This window comes from Hemiscyllium ocellatum, chromosome 5 (assembly GCF_020745735.1).
Source record: "Hemiscyllium ocellatum isolate sHemOce1 chromosome 5, sHemOce1.pat.X.cur, whole genome shotgun sequence".
NCBI lineage: Eukaryota > Metazoa > Chordata > Chondrichthyes > Orectolobiformes > Hemiscylliidae > Hemiscyllium > Hemiscyllium ocellatum.
This window is the reverse complement of record NC_083405.1, coordinates 104,961,348-104,974,019: the sequence shown is the minus strand read 5'-3', so window position 1 is coordinate 104,974,019 and position 12,672 is coordinate 104,961,348. Positions and strand designations below refer to the sequence as shown.

The following is a 12,672-nucleotide window of genomic DNA, read 5'->3' as shown; positions in this document are numbered from 1 at the left end:
CCTTCATCCCTGCAAATTTATATTTGATTCTGTCAACCATATTTCTCACCCTGTTATGGTTTTTCAACTTTACTCACTGCACTCTGAACTGCTCCTACAGTAAGGACTCTAACTTGCCATTGTGATGATTTTTTAATTATTTTATTTCTAGCCCACACTGCTTTTTTTCTCTCCTGCACCTCTTACCGGCTCTCAGGTGAATGTTTTCTTCTGAAGTGCTGCTGCTTCCATGAGTGTTGCTAATTGCTTGTCCTTTTACCCATTTGGAGCTTCTAACTTCTGTCTTCTTAATGTGGTATGTTCATAAACTAGTTAATCCATTTTTTTTCTGAAAACAAATTCTCTTGAGCTGAATGGATTTTTTTCTATTACTGCGACCTGAAGGTATTCAGAAAATAATTTGTGCACTGCCACAATGTCATACAGGTGGCATGAATTTGGAGCAAACTTCTGCTACCAGTCCTCCTTTCTGTGCTGAGTCTAAGGGCCTATCTATTTTGCAGTGGTAGCACATAAACCATTATTGAGTTTAACAAGAAGAGGTACTTGTCTTAAGATTGAGATGATCTTTCCAATACTCTCAGGTCTGGACTCTCATCTCTCACCAAACCTCTCTTATTGCATCCTCACTTACACCAAGTCCAACTCACCCATTACCCACATTGGCTAAAAGGCCAGCCATGCTTCACTTTTAAAATCACATTCTTGTTTTCAAATCTTTCCATTGTCCTACCTTCCCAATTTTTGTAACCTCCTTCAGCTCCTTAACACTCCAAGATCTCTGAAATTATCTAATTCTTGCATTTTGTTAATCTCTGTTTTTTATCAATCCATCACTAACTACCTTAGCCCTCAGTGCTGAAACTTCCTGTCCCACCCAACACCACCAAACCTACCCCTCTTCATCGTCAATCTCCCTCGCCACTTTTCAGATGGTTTATAAAATATGTCACTTTGCCCAAATTTTTAGGTTATCTCTCCTGAGATCTCCTTCTGTGCCTTTATTAAATTGTCATAATTTGTGGTTACCTTCACAAAAGCTGGCTGTTGAGTATTTGTGAAGAGTGAAGCATAAACAAGCTGTGATTTTATATTTTATGATGATATTAGACAGAGTTTTTGATATTGCTCCTATGAGATACCTTGAAGCATTTTCCTACATTAAAGATGCTATCTGAATTCAAGTTGGTGTTGCAACTCTATACACAAGAATAAGCAAAATAAAAAGGCAATTGAGATTTGGCAGTTTTCGCGTTTACGAGGCTTAATTTAGAAGCTGTTACGAATGGACACTTCTCTTAATGGATTTCCAGCAAAAGCAAATTACAAATCTTTTAATGAACAACAAGCAAAAGGCATTATCCCTAAGAAAGTCAAAATTGACAAGAGAGTTTATAAGAAAGTGTTTAACTATTATCTGTATTGATTCTGTACTAAGAGCATGTGGTATTGTGATGTTTGTGTGGGAATAGCAGCTTATCTAAAGTAATGAGTATTGAATCGATTGTAATTGGAAGTAGGTTGCATGTGCATCGATTATTCAAGTTGAAGGTAACCAGTTTTAACTGTAAGGTGGTCATAATTGTCATTCATTTTTGTTGACTGTGCTTGGTTGTTTTCTGACCAAATGCATTTCTAACTGCACCATTCATTGGAGAGGACCTGTGGTCACCGATCATATCCGAATTATTCTTCACAAATATAAATCAAAGAACTGAGGATACTGGAAATCAGAAACAAAAACAGAAATTGCTGAAAAACTCAGCAGGTCTGGCAGCACCTGTGGAGATAAAGCAGAGTTAACTTTTCAGGTCCAGTGACCCTTCTTCACTAATGCTAGTTGTTAAATTCTTGTGCACAATGAAGCACAAAAAGAAGAGGCTGTGATTTTTTTTATTTTTATGATGATACTAAACTGTGCTTCAAATGCAAATGAATTTTATCACTGCAATTTTGTAAAAAAAAACAATTTTATGAATGAAACACCTGCACCAAGATTTAGAACTCATCAATCTAGCAAGGGGCAAAACTCCAATTATTTTTGGCAGCTCTATTTCTTTACCACTTATCAAATAATTTTATTATTTTGGCTGCCATCAGTAATCATTTCTGATGGAATGAATACTGAATCTTGTTTGGCAGAGTGCAGAGTTAAACATTCCTAAGTTCTGTGCAGTTTAAGCCCACGCAGACAAGAAAGGTTTGAGGTTTTAACTTCATGCTTCTATAACATCAAAGAAGGATCATTATCATCCTCCATGAGAATATCACTTTAACATCTTGGCAAAAGTTGCTGTGGCTTAAAATAGGCCTATATTTCACTGCAAAGATTACAAATACTGTCCTACTACAACTCCAGATTGTATTTCAATCCCACATTTTCACAATATCGCTAGTAATAAACTTCTATTTTTGATCTCCATCCACAGAAAAGCAAATGTGGAATAAATCATTAATATCTAGACTAAGTTATTGAAACATACATCAGACAATGGCAAACCTATGATTTGCCTCTGAGGCCTGAACACAATGTTTTGAAGATTTTCAGCATCGTGGTCAATTTTCTTGCAATTTCTTATGGTACTAGTGTACCTCTGGTATAATATACAATTCATATAATGGTAATCCATATTACAGTAAATGCTCAATAAAAACAGAACCTGCTTATTGCTACATAGTGGGTAAGAAGGAACCATACTGTGACATACAACTTGTATATTTCAGAAGAAAAGCTTTAGACAGTAATGTACAACAGACATTTCTAATCACCAATTAACTGAACTAACCAGAGTAAATGTAAGGAAAATCAAAATTAATTGTGCAGACTTAAATGGCAATTTCATATTATTATTTCAATTTAAATGATAATAGCTGTTGCTGTCTTGTAAAAATAAAGACAGGAAGAATCATGAATGGAAATGTTACAGAAGGGGTCAAAAATATATTGACAGTTCATTGGCTTCCTATTGAATGTTAAATAATTAGCAGAAATTTCATTTGGCACTTCCTTTGAAATTGTCAAGAAAGACAAATTAGATTTGTCACTATCTCTGGCTACATGGCAACCTTCAACAGTCACCACTTCCTTTAGGCAAGGGCAGAAATTCCATTTTCTTTCCTTGACTGCTATGTTACTTTATCAACCTTCATAACTTGTTCCAAATCCTGAACATCAAGTATTAATAAGCAAATTGCATTCAGATCTACTTGTTTTCACGATGCAACCGACTCATAAAAAAATTAATAATTTTCACATAGTAGACGTGTTAGTGCATTAACTATATTTTCAGTAAAGGAACATTCCCACATGGTGTGCAGATGCCATATTTCTGGATATTTCATCTATTTTGAAATAGGTTGAGATCATTTTTCTTTTTTTTATACTAATGATTACCACATGGTCAAAAAACTGGTGGTCAGCTTTTAAAACTTATGTATGTAACAGATAATGGAAAGTGGAAGTACACTTATGAATTTATTTATTTGTTAGAGGTTGGATATGCTGCAGCAAATGATGTACCTCCTGACTCAATGAAGCCTCTATAGTTCCTGACTCCCCAATGTCTCTCTACCATCTATAAGGTAAAAGACAAGAATGTGTGAGAATAGCCAACTGCCTGCATAGCTCAATCAGTTTGCTTTATTAGCATCCCATCCACAGGCATAAATATCTACTGCCTTTACAACGGCTGCAGTAATATCCATAGAATATACTGCAGTAATTTGCTAGGGCTTCCTCGACAACAACTCTGATTCTCTTGTTTCCGCCATCTATATGGTCAAGGGCGTAGGTACCAGGAACAACATCAATTACACATCACGCACTTTGGTGGTATGTTGACATCCTTTCATTGTCCTGGGAATCCTGCAAGTGGTTTGAGCAGGAGGTCTACCACTATCTTCTCAAGGGATGGGCATTTATTGGCAGTTTTGTCGGAACAAAATTTCATGGACCTCTTACCTCCTGAAGTTAATGACTTGTGAACACGGGCTTTACTAGCCTTATTTACACACTTGGAGCTCAGCCCGGAACCAGTCCATAGAATCACGGAATCATACAGAACAGTTAGAGATCCTTAGGTACCAGGCACATATACTACTACCTACACTAGACCCCTCACTTTCTCATGTTAAACCCATAGCTCTGAATACTCTGACAGTTTGAGTGCTTTTTAAAGATTGTGAGAGTTCCTGCCCCAACTAGGCAGTGCATTCCCGATTTCCACCACCCTCTGGGTGAAAAAAGCTTTCCTCAAACCCGCTTGAAATCTCCTGTCTTGCACTTTCAGATTATGCCCTCTTGTCATTGATCCTTCAACTAAAGGGAGTTGCTGCTTTCTGGTCACCCTGTCGAGCCCCAGTGATCCTGTACATCTCTAAGAGGTTCCCCCTAAATATGTTTTGTTCCAAAGAAACCAATCCAGCCTCCCTGCATAGCTGAAGTGTCCCATCCTCCCAGTGAATTGCCCACAGTGCACTGATCAGAACTGTACACATTACCTCAGCTGTGGCTTGGTCAATGTTCTGTACAACACCTACATAACCAACTTCCCAACTCCTATGCTGGGATGTGAACACCAGAGTGTTTGCCTAGGTACTAGGTTGCCAGTGTGCTGCCATCTCCTGTCCTAATCTGGGATGTGGTCTGTATCTGCATCATCCACAAGACACCACAGCCAAGCTTGTGCTGTCTGAGGAGAAAGGGAGGACTGCAGATGCTGGAGATCAGAGTCCAGAGTGTGGTGCTGGAAAAACACAGAAGGTCAGGCAGCATCCTTCATCAGCAAACTGAAAAAGGGCTTATGCCCGAAATGTCCATTCCCCTGTTCCTGGGATGCTGCCTGACCTGCTGTGATTTTCTAGCACCACACTCTAGGTGCTGTCTTAGTAAGTATGCACTTTCCAGCAAGAGTCAGTACAGAGTGACTGGAGCAGGAAGTCCTGGCTCATACTGCCCTGCCCAGATATTGAGGCTGAATGTACCACTTCCTCCTGCTACAGTAACTGGCAACAATGAGCTCAGTTAAAAATCACACAACACCAGGTTATAGTCCAACAGGTTTATTGGAAGTACTAGCTTTCAGAGTGCTGCTCCTTCATTAGGTAGCGAGGACACAGAATTTATAGCAAAAGATCATAGCGTCATGCAACTGAAATGATATATTTAACAAACCTGGAAATGATATATTTAACAAACGTGGTCCACGCCCCCCCTACAACCCACCCTTCCATCCTGGCACCTTCCCCTGCCATCGCAGGAACTGTAAAACCTGCGGCCACACCTCCTCTCTCACCTCCATTCAAGGCCCTAAAGGAGCCTTCCACATCCATCAAAGTTTTACCTGCACATCTACTCATATCATTTATTGTATCTGTTGCTCACGATGCAGTCTCCTCTACATTGGGGAGACTGGACGCCTCCTCGCAGAGCGCTTTAGGGAACATCTCTGGGACACCTGCACCAATCAACCACACCGACCTGTGGCCCAACATTTCAACATGGAGGTCCTGGGCCTCCTTCACTGCCGCTCCCTCACCACCAGATGCCTGGAGAAAGAACGCCTCATCTTCCGCCTAGGAACACTTCAACCCCAGGGCATCAATGTGGACTTCAACAGTTTCCTCATTTCCCCTTCCTCCACCTCACTGCAGTTCCCAACTTCCAACTCATCAGTGTCCCCATGACTTGTCCTACATGCCTATCTTCTTTTGCACCTATCCACTCCACCCTGCCCCCGCCCCAAACCTATCACCTCCATCCCCTCCCCTACTCACCTATTGTACTCTATGCTACTTTGTCCCCACCCCCACCCTCCTCTAGCTTATCTCTCCACCCTTCAGGTTCTCTGCCTGTAATACTGTTGAAGGGCTTTTGCCCGAAATGTTGATTTTACTGCTCCTTGGATGCTGCCTGAACTGCTGTGCTCTTCCAGCACCACTAATCCAGAATCTGGTTTGCAATATCTGCAATCATTGTTTTTTACCCTTGGTTGGACCATAACCTGGTGCTGTGTGATTTTTTTTAAAGTTTGTATAGCCCAGTCCAACACCAGCACCTCCACATGAGCAAAGGGCTCCGCTTTCGAGCCTGCAGGAATATCAGCTTTTTTTCTCTCAGTGTGACTCAGTCAGTACCACTTCAGCGACCAGTCACCCAACCCAAGCCCTTGGAACAACCGGAGGAATTGTATTCCAAGACCGCGCCTAAATGTCCGACCTAACCATTCGCTAGTTTACATCATAGTGTGATGGGCAGAGTGCTGGGAAGATCTGGCACCCTGGTCAGCACGGAATTGTGAACAAATGTGTGGGGTGCATTTTGAACATTTGATGACAGGAAATGACTGACCAGATAAAAAATTGACAATGTCCACAAAGCATGAGCCGAGGCTCTGTCAATGGCAATGAAAAGTCCTGCTGGCTGGGATTCGTGGCGCACTTTTCCCACCTTCCAATCAAACATGCTTCATGGAAAACAGTCCAGCACTGAGCAGGAATTGCCAGGCACCATGACCATGACAGTGAGCCACATGCATATCTGAATTGCCCATGAGTCAGATTGTCAGGATCTGACCTGGTGCGCCTCCTGTTGGCTGATACACAAAGTTCTGCTGCGTTTGGGAGATGCTTCTTTTTGTTATTTTTATTTTTTTCATTTTTTTTAAAACCCCCACACTACCACCTAACTGCGGTAGTGCTTATTTTTTTCCCCAGTACCCATGGTGTGTGTGTGCAGTGAGAGACACAAGGTGTACGAATCTTTATTCAATTTCCACCACCAGGAAGAAAGGAAAACACCCGAGTGGCCAGTGATAAGCAGTGCTCTTCACAAAAGGGCAATGCTGTGTGATCAAACAGTGAAGGGGAGGGAGATGGTTCTTTTGTGCCCAACATCAATAAACGCGGATATGAGGGGTCGGCATCTAGGCAGGGCCACATTGTTGGGGAATATGAAATAGTCTGAAATGGCTTTACAGCTACATTTTATGTTTATTTACAGAATTCCACATTTGCTCCACGGATGGGTATGTAAACCCGGAGTTGCCCAGGTAGGAGTAGGTCTGCACTTGTTGCTGCATCCGGTTAGCGCTCCCATCTGGGTGAAGGTGGTTGCGTTTTTTTAAAAAAGAAACACTTCTCGCTGTCTGCCTCCAACTGGACAGTTTCGCTTCCCTTTGCGTTCTCCCTGTGTCCGGGCAGGTAAAACATTCTCCCCGAGCCAATGACAGGCTGACAGAGCAACCACTATGGAAGAATTCTGTTTCAATGTGTACTAACAACTGCATGCAGAATGCACATCGAACGATGGCTTTGATGAAGTGTGCACAGTATTAGCACAGGGATTCTGTGTGTGTGTGCACAGCCTTAGTATGAGAATTTTGCACAGGAATTGTTTGAATTTGTACAGTATTAGTGTATTAGTTTGTGTATCACTATTATGTGGGTGTGAAGCGTGCTTGCTCACGGTGTGTGTAAGGTGTTCAGGAGACACGCAATATTCTGCACAATAAGGTTTTGCTTTGCACAGCTGTATATAACAGGGAATTGCAAGTCACGCAGCCAATTCCTTTGGCAGCCCTCCCTCAGCTGACTGCTTTAAAAAGAAACAGTCCACGTCTTTTCTTTTTTTAAAAAAAAGTCTTTCAGGGAGGTGTTGTTCTCCCCTGAAAAGTGCTGATCACCTGGAGCAGATGCGCGGTGCTGGCCGAGCGTGTGTCTGTGTGACTCCGCAGCCCCCTTCGCTTTTCACTCACTGACCGAATTATTTGTGTTGCTGGAGTTTGCTCGGCTCCCGGAGCCTGGGCGCTCCTCCCTCTCCCTCTTGGGCCGTTCAGGACGCTGGCTGGCCTGACACAGAACCGCCGCTGAGGGGAAACCAGCGACTGAGCTGGACCGGGGAGCGCGCTTTGAGTTCTCAGGGACTTGACGTGGTTTGGAGCGGATCCCCCAGCTCTCTTTCTGTTCTGTATCTCTCCCCCACCCTGTATCCCTTGCTAGATCTGCTCCGTGATACTGATAAGAGTTCCGCTGATCTCCCTCTCCGTGTGTGAATACAATAATAAGGGAGTCTTAGTCAATGAATCTCCATTTGTGACTGTAACTGGGTGGTGGGGGATGTGACCCAGGCTGACTGGTCTTAATTCTGACTTTGGTTTCCCTTTAGCGGGGCTAATCGCCCAGCCTTGCATCATTTACAATTTGATAAGCCATGTGAACGCCTTTTTTTTTATCCGCCCCCTTCCCACCTCCCCGTCTCGAACTAGTTTCAGATCTTTGTGGATTTGACTTTTTTTTAATTGCCTTCAACATATTTCCTAGCCAGTTTGTTCTCTCTCCCAGTTGGCTGCTTTCCGTGTCTACTGAGCGGCGAGGAGTCTCTGTGTGTGTGTGTGTTAGGGAAGGGGTGGGGGGAGTCTGTGCAAAGCTTTTATTGGCTCGGGATTTTTTTAGGAAATGGCAACGCCAGACATTGCAACAGGAACCGTGTATCCGCATGCGGCGAGAGGAAGCTGAAAGATGAGCTTGGTGATCGTCCACAATCCCCCAAACTAACCAATTCAGCTCTCAAGTCTGCTGTTCGTTGTTGTTGTCGTGTCGGCTTTCCTGTCTCTCCCTCTCCGTCGCTGGGAGTGTGTGTGTGTGTGCGCGCTGTTTTCCTTCGCCATCTCCACTTGCCAAATGGGGAAGCATCAAGTCTCTCTCTGCCTCCTGGCCGTGGCGATCGGTGTGTCCGGGGCGCTCCGAAACGGTGAGTAATGAACGGCACCCGCTCTCCACACTGTCGCTTCGGGGGCCCGGAACCGCCAACAGCCACCAACCACACCGAGCAGCAAGTGGGCGGCTCTGGGTCCACTCTGGGCAGGGCGCACGCACAGAGTCTGCGGGGTTTGGGGAGCTCGGTTCTGTTCGTTCCATCTTACACCCGGGTTGGGGGAGGGCTCCCCCAGCCTGCTGAGATCTCCCCACGCTGGGAGAGTCCACCCCCTACACTGGGAGAGGGTCTACCCCCATACACTGGGAGAGGGTCTCCCCCCATACACTGGGAGAGGGTCTACCCCCATACACTGGGAGAGGGTCCCCCCACACACTGGGAGAGGGTCTATCCCCACACACTGGGAGAGGGTCTCCCCCCATACACTGGGAGAGGGTCTACCCCCATACACTGGGAGAGGGTCTACCCCACACACTGGGAGAGGGTCCCCCCATACACTGGGAGAGGTCCCCCCATACACTGGGAGAGGGTCCCCCCATACACTGGGAGAGGGTCTACCCCCATACACTGGGAGAGGATCCCCCCACACACTGAGAGTTCCCCCACCTATACACTGGGAGAGATTCCCCCCACCTATACACTGGGAGAGATTCCCCCTCCCCTCCCATACACTGGGAGAGGGGGTGGCAAGTGCGGTTTGTTCAGAGTGCGGTTTATCCCAGAGCTATAGCAGAACCTGAGGTACCTGCAGCCTGAACTAGGGGAAGCTCGACTTTCTCGGAGCTGTGGGACTTTTTCAGGCATGTCCCTTGGCAGGGAGAGCAGTGCCCTATCCCACAGTGTGTGCACTGACCGCCCCCAGTCCGTGTTGGAGAGGGGGTGCTCACTGAGATCTCTCTGATCCCCCTCCCCGTCCTGGACACTGCACCCGCTCCCAGGAACTCGCCTCCCGCTGCCACACCAGTTGCTGGGAAAAGCGGTCTCTCTTCAGGCGGTTCGCCAAACTCAAAGCTGAACCAACCTGAAAAACCCAAGCCTCCAGCAAGTGCCGGCTGCTGTATACCGCCCTGAGCTCCACAAGGGCAATGGTTCCTCTCCCTGCGTTTCTCCAGCACTTCCTGCTCAGTGTGTGGAGGGGTGTTTTTTTCTCTGTTTTAAATTTGGGACTGGGTAAACAAGACACTCCACAGAGATCAGGAGGGCCTTGCGTTCAGAAAACTGAGAATCGGCTTTTGAGGGATTTTTTTTTGGAGTTTACTAAGTAAAGCGGCGAGAGTCAGACTCTCACCCACTTCGGCGCCTGTTTCATGTAGATCCTGCCTGGACTGACAGCACTGAGCACTCCGGCTCTTTCTTATCTGGGCCAGGACACCAAACGCTCCTTTGACACCCAGCCTTCCGGCTCCAGCGTTAAGCCAGTTCGCTGTGCCCTTACCCGGGTTGATCCATGGCGCTATCCCCCTTCCCCGAACCCTTCCCCCTTCCCCGACTGCGACTCCCTCTCCCTCTGTCTCCCCGAGCCGAGGATAAGTTAGAGGGGAGGGGGTCAGTGTGGAGATGGGGTGGGGGGGGGGGGGGGGGTGGTGAGGAGAGCAGGTTAACACTGCACAGCAACAGCCCAGGTTGGAGCTGAAGTGCTGGGACAACATTGAACATGACTAACCCAGTGTTCAGAGTAAAGTTTAACTGTAGGATCAGTGCACGGGAGGCTGTGCTGTCAATGTGAAAACTAGGACACAGGGTTGAGTCTCACTTTCAGCTGAACCATCGTGGGTTTGGCTTTCGGCTCCTTTTCCAAGTAGAGAGATAGGGAGAGCCGGGCTCTCAAAGCGGAACACTGCACTGTTCCTCCATGCGTGAGGAATTTCATTTCACTTCACTTCTCCCGGGCCATCTCTGTTCATTCAGTAATGCCCCTCCACACCCACCTTGAGATTAGAGACGAATGAGAATAAACTGGAATCTTCCATTGTCCTACCCACCCATCGATTTGTGTGTGTGTGTGTGTGTCTGTGTACGTGTGTATCTGTATGTTCTGGAGGTCTGTGTGTCTATGTGTATCTGTATGTGTCTGCGTGTGTCTTTATGTCTGTGTGTACGTGTGTATCTGTATGTCTGGGTGTATCTGCGTGCATGTGTGTCTTTGTACGTGTGCTACTGTGTGTCAGTATGTGTATGTATGTGCGTGTGTTTATGTGTGTACATTTATGTTGGATGTGCGTGTATGTTTGTGTGTGTGTGTCTGTGTGTATATGTGTATGTGTGTGTGTGTGCGCGTGTGTGTATGTGTGTGTGTATGTGTGTTGGGGTTTTGGTAAATTTGGGGGCTCCCAAATTGATTAAACCGACCTGGGAAAAGCGGGGGCTAACTACAAAGTAAAACGCTTTCTTAACTCGGGATTAATCAGAGACTCAACCCCTCCAAACACCCTGAAGTCGAGGAACAAAAGCTCGTTTTGTGAAGTTCCAGATCTTTTATCTGGTTCTGGATGAAGTGCAATGTTAAAACAAATAAACAACCTTCCATGCTCAGAATCCGTTCTGCCTGTGAGATGCCGCCTTCAGTAAATCAGGGTTGTCAATGCTCTGACAATCTCCTGCTAACAGGGCTGGGTGGAAACCACAGAGCCCGCACCCGCATCCAATGTGGAGTTTCAAAACCTGCCAAAATATTTTACAAAACAAGGCAGGATTCTGCCCAAGTATTTGACAAAACGAGGCAAGATATGTCCAAGTATTTCATGAAAACAGATTCAAGATTCCGTTAAAGTATTTAGCAAACGGGGCGGGGTGGAGGGGGGCGAGATTCTTTCCAAATATTTTAGCATATCCAGAGAAACTATAATTCTGCGCAAAAGAAAATGTGTATCCTTATTTGCGAGTGCGAGATGTGAAGGGAGGGAGGGGGGATTCCGTTAGTTCCGTTAGTTTATAAGTGTTTTTCTCACATGTAGATCGGTGTGGAGATACTATACAAATCACCATTCCTGGCTACCTGAACTCTCCGGGATATCCAAACTCTTACTACCCCAGGGAAAGCTGTGCCTGGGTGATCCAAGCACCCGAAGCTTACCAACGGATAATGATCAATTTCAACCCTCACTTTGATCTGGAGGACCGGGACTGCAAGTAAGTCAAAGCAGATTGGGTCGCATTTAGGTGCACTGACCTCTAGTGGTTACACGATATTTACTGGAACTTGCTGAGAGGGAGCGTCAACCCTATTTGTTTCTCTGCGCTGTATTAGACAAGGCTAATATCCCTCTCAACATGAGAAATGCACGCAATACAACGAACACACCTGCTCCCACATGTCAGACTCTACTGGACTATTTTCTGTTACAGTTACCTCAGGAATGTTAACTATTCCGGTTACTCTTGTATGAATGCAATGTAATGCACATCGTTAGGCAAAAAAAAAGATTTCCCGAGGAGGCAAAAGGAGGGAGTATTGTGTCTTTGGAATTGGCTTATTTGTGATTCAGCCAGTAGATGATTTTGGGAAAGACTCCCATCACAATTGATCATTTGAACTATTATATACAAACCAGTTTTTGTGCAATGTGAAGAGAGACACTGCTTCACTTTGTTAGTCAGATGTTGTTCAGCGACTTGAAATGTAACAACCAATAATAACCTTCCATCTTCATCTCAATTACAAAATACAGAAATAACACACTTTTGAGATCAAATTATTTTGCTAAATGTTAGAAACTATTTCTACTTGAATCCCTATGATGCAGGGAAGGCCATTTAGCCTGTACTGATCCTCTGAACAGCATTGCATCCTGTAACACTACATTTAGCATGGCCAATCCACCTAGCCTGCACATCTTTGGGAGGAAACAGGAGCACCCAGGGAAAACCTACATAGACACAGGGAGAACAAACTCCATACAGACAGTCACCCAAGACTGGAATGGAACCCAGGCCCCTAGCACTGTGAAGCAGCAATGCTA

At 45.3% G+C, this 12,672-nt stretch overlaps 1 protein-coding gene across 3 annotated transcripts in view; it reads left to right on the top strand.

Moving 5' to 3' along the window:
- The first annotated feature begins 8,095 nt into the window (after positions 1-8,095).
- Positions 8,096-12,672, top strand: part of nrp1a (neuropilin 1a) — a 183,084-nt gene continuing 178,507 nt past the window's right edge. For 2 of the 3 annotated variants that reach the window (XM_060825078.1, XM_060825077.1), the window contains exons 1-2: positions 8,097-8,749; positions 11,668-11,842. In XM_060825078.1, the coding sequence (XP_060681061.1) occupies positions 8,680-8,749; positions 11,668-11,842 (245 nt within the window). In that variant the 5' untranslated portion in view covers positions 8,097-8,679. Of the gene's footprint in view, positions 8,750-11,667; positions 11,843-12,672 lie in introns of all 3 variants that reach the window. The other variant, XM_060825079.1, reaches the window with a different exon arrangement.